This window comes from Gossypium raimondii, chromosome 3 (genome assembly GCF_025698545.1).
Source record: "Gossypium raimondii isolate GPD5lz chromosome 3, ASM2569854v1, whole genome shotgun sequence".
Taxonomy (NCBI): domain Eukaryota; kingdom Viridiplantae; phylum Streptophyta; class Magnoliopsida; order Malvales; family Malvaceae; genus Gossypium; species Gossypium raimondii.
In genome coordinates, this window is record NC_068567.1 from 12,262,388 (window position 1) to 12,265,151 (window position 2,764).

Consider the following 2,764-nt stretch of genomic DNA (forward strand, 5'->3'; position numbering starts at 1 on the left):
TGCGAGTTTCGGTTACGTGAATTGACATTTCTGGGTCATGTGGTGTTTGCTAAGGAGATTCGAGTCGATCCTCAAAAAATTAAGGTTGTATTGGACTAGAAGCAGCCTAAGAATGTGTTTGAGATTCGCAGCTTTTTGGGGCTGGCAGGTTATTATCGACAGTTTGTGGAAGGATTTTTACTGACGGCAGCACCCTTGACTAAGCTGTTACGTAAAGGTGTACCGTTTGACTGGACTAATGCGCAGCAAAAGAGCTTTGAGAAGCTTAAGACTGTACTGATTGAGGCTCCTATTTTGGTACAGATGGAACCTAGAAAGGAGTTCACGATTTATAGTGATGCATCACATGTCGGTTTGGGATGTGTGTTGATACAGGATGGTAAGGTGGTTGCATATGCGTCTCGTCAGCTTAAGACACACGAGGCAAACTATCCGACGCACGATTTGGTGTTGGCCGTTGTAGTCTTTGCATTGAAAATTTGGAGGCATTATCTACACGGTGAGGAGTGTATTATCTAACTGAACATAAGAGCCTCAAGTATCTTTTCACTTAGAAGGAGTTAAATCTTAGGCAGCGTAGATGGGTTGAGCTGTTTAAGGATTATAATTGTACCATTAAGTACCATCCCGACAAGGCTAATGTGGTGGCTGATGTGTTGAGTCATAAGGCTGTGACCGATCTGTGAGCGATGTTCGCTCGACTTAGCCAATTCGACGATGAAAGTCTGTTAGTAGAACTTCAGGTCAAACCGACATGGATTGAACAGATTTGAGGTAAACAGTTGGGGGATAGGTCTCTCAGGTTGCATTTTCATCAGGTTGAGAATTGTGGCACTACTAATTTTGGGATAAACAGTGATGGGGTACTTTGTTTCCATGGTCGGATTTTTGTACCGAATGATGAGGATTTAAGGTAGTCAATTCTGAGAGAGGTGCATTGTAGTCCCTATACTATGCATCCCAGCAGGAACAAGATGTATCGAGATCTTCGAGAATTGTACTTTTGGCCAGGGTTGAAGCTTGAGGTTATCGACTTCGTTGCTTGCTGTTTGACTTGTCAGCAGGTTAAGGCTAAGCATCAGTTACCTTTGGGTTTGCTGCAGCCGGTTAAGAGACTGTTATGGAAATGAGAGCGAGTAACGATGGACTTCGTTAGTGGGTTGCCTCTAACACCCACTAAGAAGGATTCTGTCTGGGTCATCGTGGGTTGATTGACCAAGTCTGCTCACTTCATCCTGGTAAGGAAAAACTTTTTTCTTCAGAAATTAGCTAAGCTCTACAATAAAAAATAGTGAGACTGCATGGGGGTACCTGTCTCAATCATTTTTGATCGAGATCCTCGTTTCACGTCTCGGTTATGGAAGAAGCTTCATGAGGCTCTGGGTTCAAGATTAGAATTCAGTACTGCTTTCCATCCTCAGACAGATGGTCAGTCAGAGAGGGTGATTTACATACTGGAGGACGTGTTGAGGAACTATGTTATTTATTTTCGAGGCAGTTGGGAGGAGTACTTGCCCTTAGCGGAGTTTGCATACAATAATAGCTTCAAGTCTAGCATCCAGATGGCACCTTACGAGGCACTGTATGGTCGTAAGTGTCGCACTCCTTTATGTTGGACTGAGTTCGGCGAGCGACGTGTTCTGAGTCTTGAGTTGGTCTCTGAGACAGAGTATAAGGTTAGATTGATTCAAGATTGTTTGAAAGCGGCTTTTGATAGGCAGAAAACGTATGCGGATCTGAAAAGTCGTGGGAGCAAGTATTTTGTGGGGGACATAGTTTTTCTCAGGGTCTTGCCATGGAAAAAGGTTCTAAGGTTCGGTTGTAAGGACAAGTTGAGCCCTCAATTTCTGAAACTTGTGAGACCTGTCGCTTATCAGTTGGAGATACCTTCGGAGTTGGACCACATTCATGATGTTTTTTACGTCTCGATGTTGAGGTGCTACCGCTCTGATCCCATGCATGATGTTTCTGTTGAGGAGATTGAGGTTAGACAAAACTTGACCTTCGAGGAGGATCCGGTTCGGATTCTAGAGTGTGATGTAAAATTCCTTCGGAAAAAGTCTATTCCCTTAGTGAAGGTTCTATGGCATAATCATATCACTAAGGAGGCCACGTGGGAGCTTGAGGATGCAATGCATCAACAATATCCTTATCTGTTTTGATAAGGTAAAATTTTGAGGACGAAATTTTCTTTTAGGGGGTAGAGTTGTAATGCCCCAAAATTTCTAATTTCGTTATTGTGAAAATATGACACAAATATTTTTCAGCTGTAGTGGTTATGAGTTCTGGGAGTGTTTGGGATGTCCGAAGTTCAAGCCTTCGCTTGGGCATTTTGGTATTTTGAATGAATTAGGCCTTCTCTTGTTTAGTAGGCTTTTATTTGATTGTTGGGTAAATTACATCAGAACGGGCCTGCTGGTCTGGTGGTTAAATGGTGTGTTATTATGGTGGAGGTCTTGTGTTCGAATCCCTATGAAGGCAAAGGTATTAGTTTTTACTCAAATTTCGGGATAGAGTTGTGTAATAGGGGGATTCTGAGTAGTGGATGTGGAGTGGGAATTAAGGGATACGATTAAGGGATTTTGGGGGTTATCGGGATTTTTTTCCAAAACCGAATTTTGAGTCTCTTTTCCAAAAAAAATTATGCCGTCTATTCTTCTCCCTCTCCTCTTGCTGAAATTCTCTGAGTTTTTCCATCTTTCTCTTCTTTTTCTTCTTCTTGATTTTTCCCTAATTCATTTATTTTTCTTCATTTTCGCACGCA

The 2,764-nt window shown here is 42.3% G+C and overlaps 1 protein-coding gene across 1 annotated transcript; it reads left to right on the top strand.

Moving 5' to 3' along the window:
• Positions 1 to 1,301: 1,301 nt before the first annotated feature.
• Positions 1,302 to 2,162, top strand: LOC128039907 (uncharacterized). The gene is made up of 2 exons (XM_052628837.1): positions 1,302 to 1,525; positions 1,718 to 2,162. Exons 1-2 carry the CDS (start codon positions 1,302 to 1,304, stop codon positions 2,160 to 2,162), a joined length of 669 nt encoding a protein of 222 aa, XP_052484797.1.
• Positions 2,163 to 2,764: the final 602 nt, after the last annotated feature.

Excerpts from the sequence above, each read along its gene's own strand:
- LOC128039907 (XM_052628837.1), top strand. The coding sequence starts at position 1,302 with ATGGGGGTACCTGTCTCAATCATTTTTGATCGAGATCCTCGTTTCACG. Across the intron at positions 1,526-1,717 it reads GAGTACTTGCCCTTAGCGGA|GCAGAAAACGTATGCGGATC; the intron begins GTTTGCATACAA and ends GGCTTTTGATAG.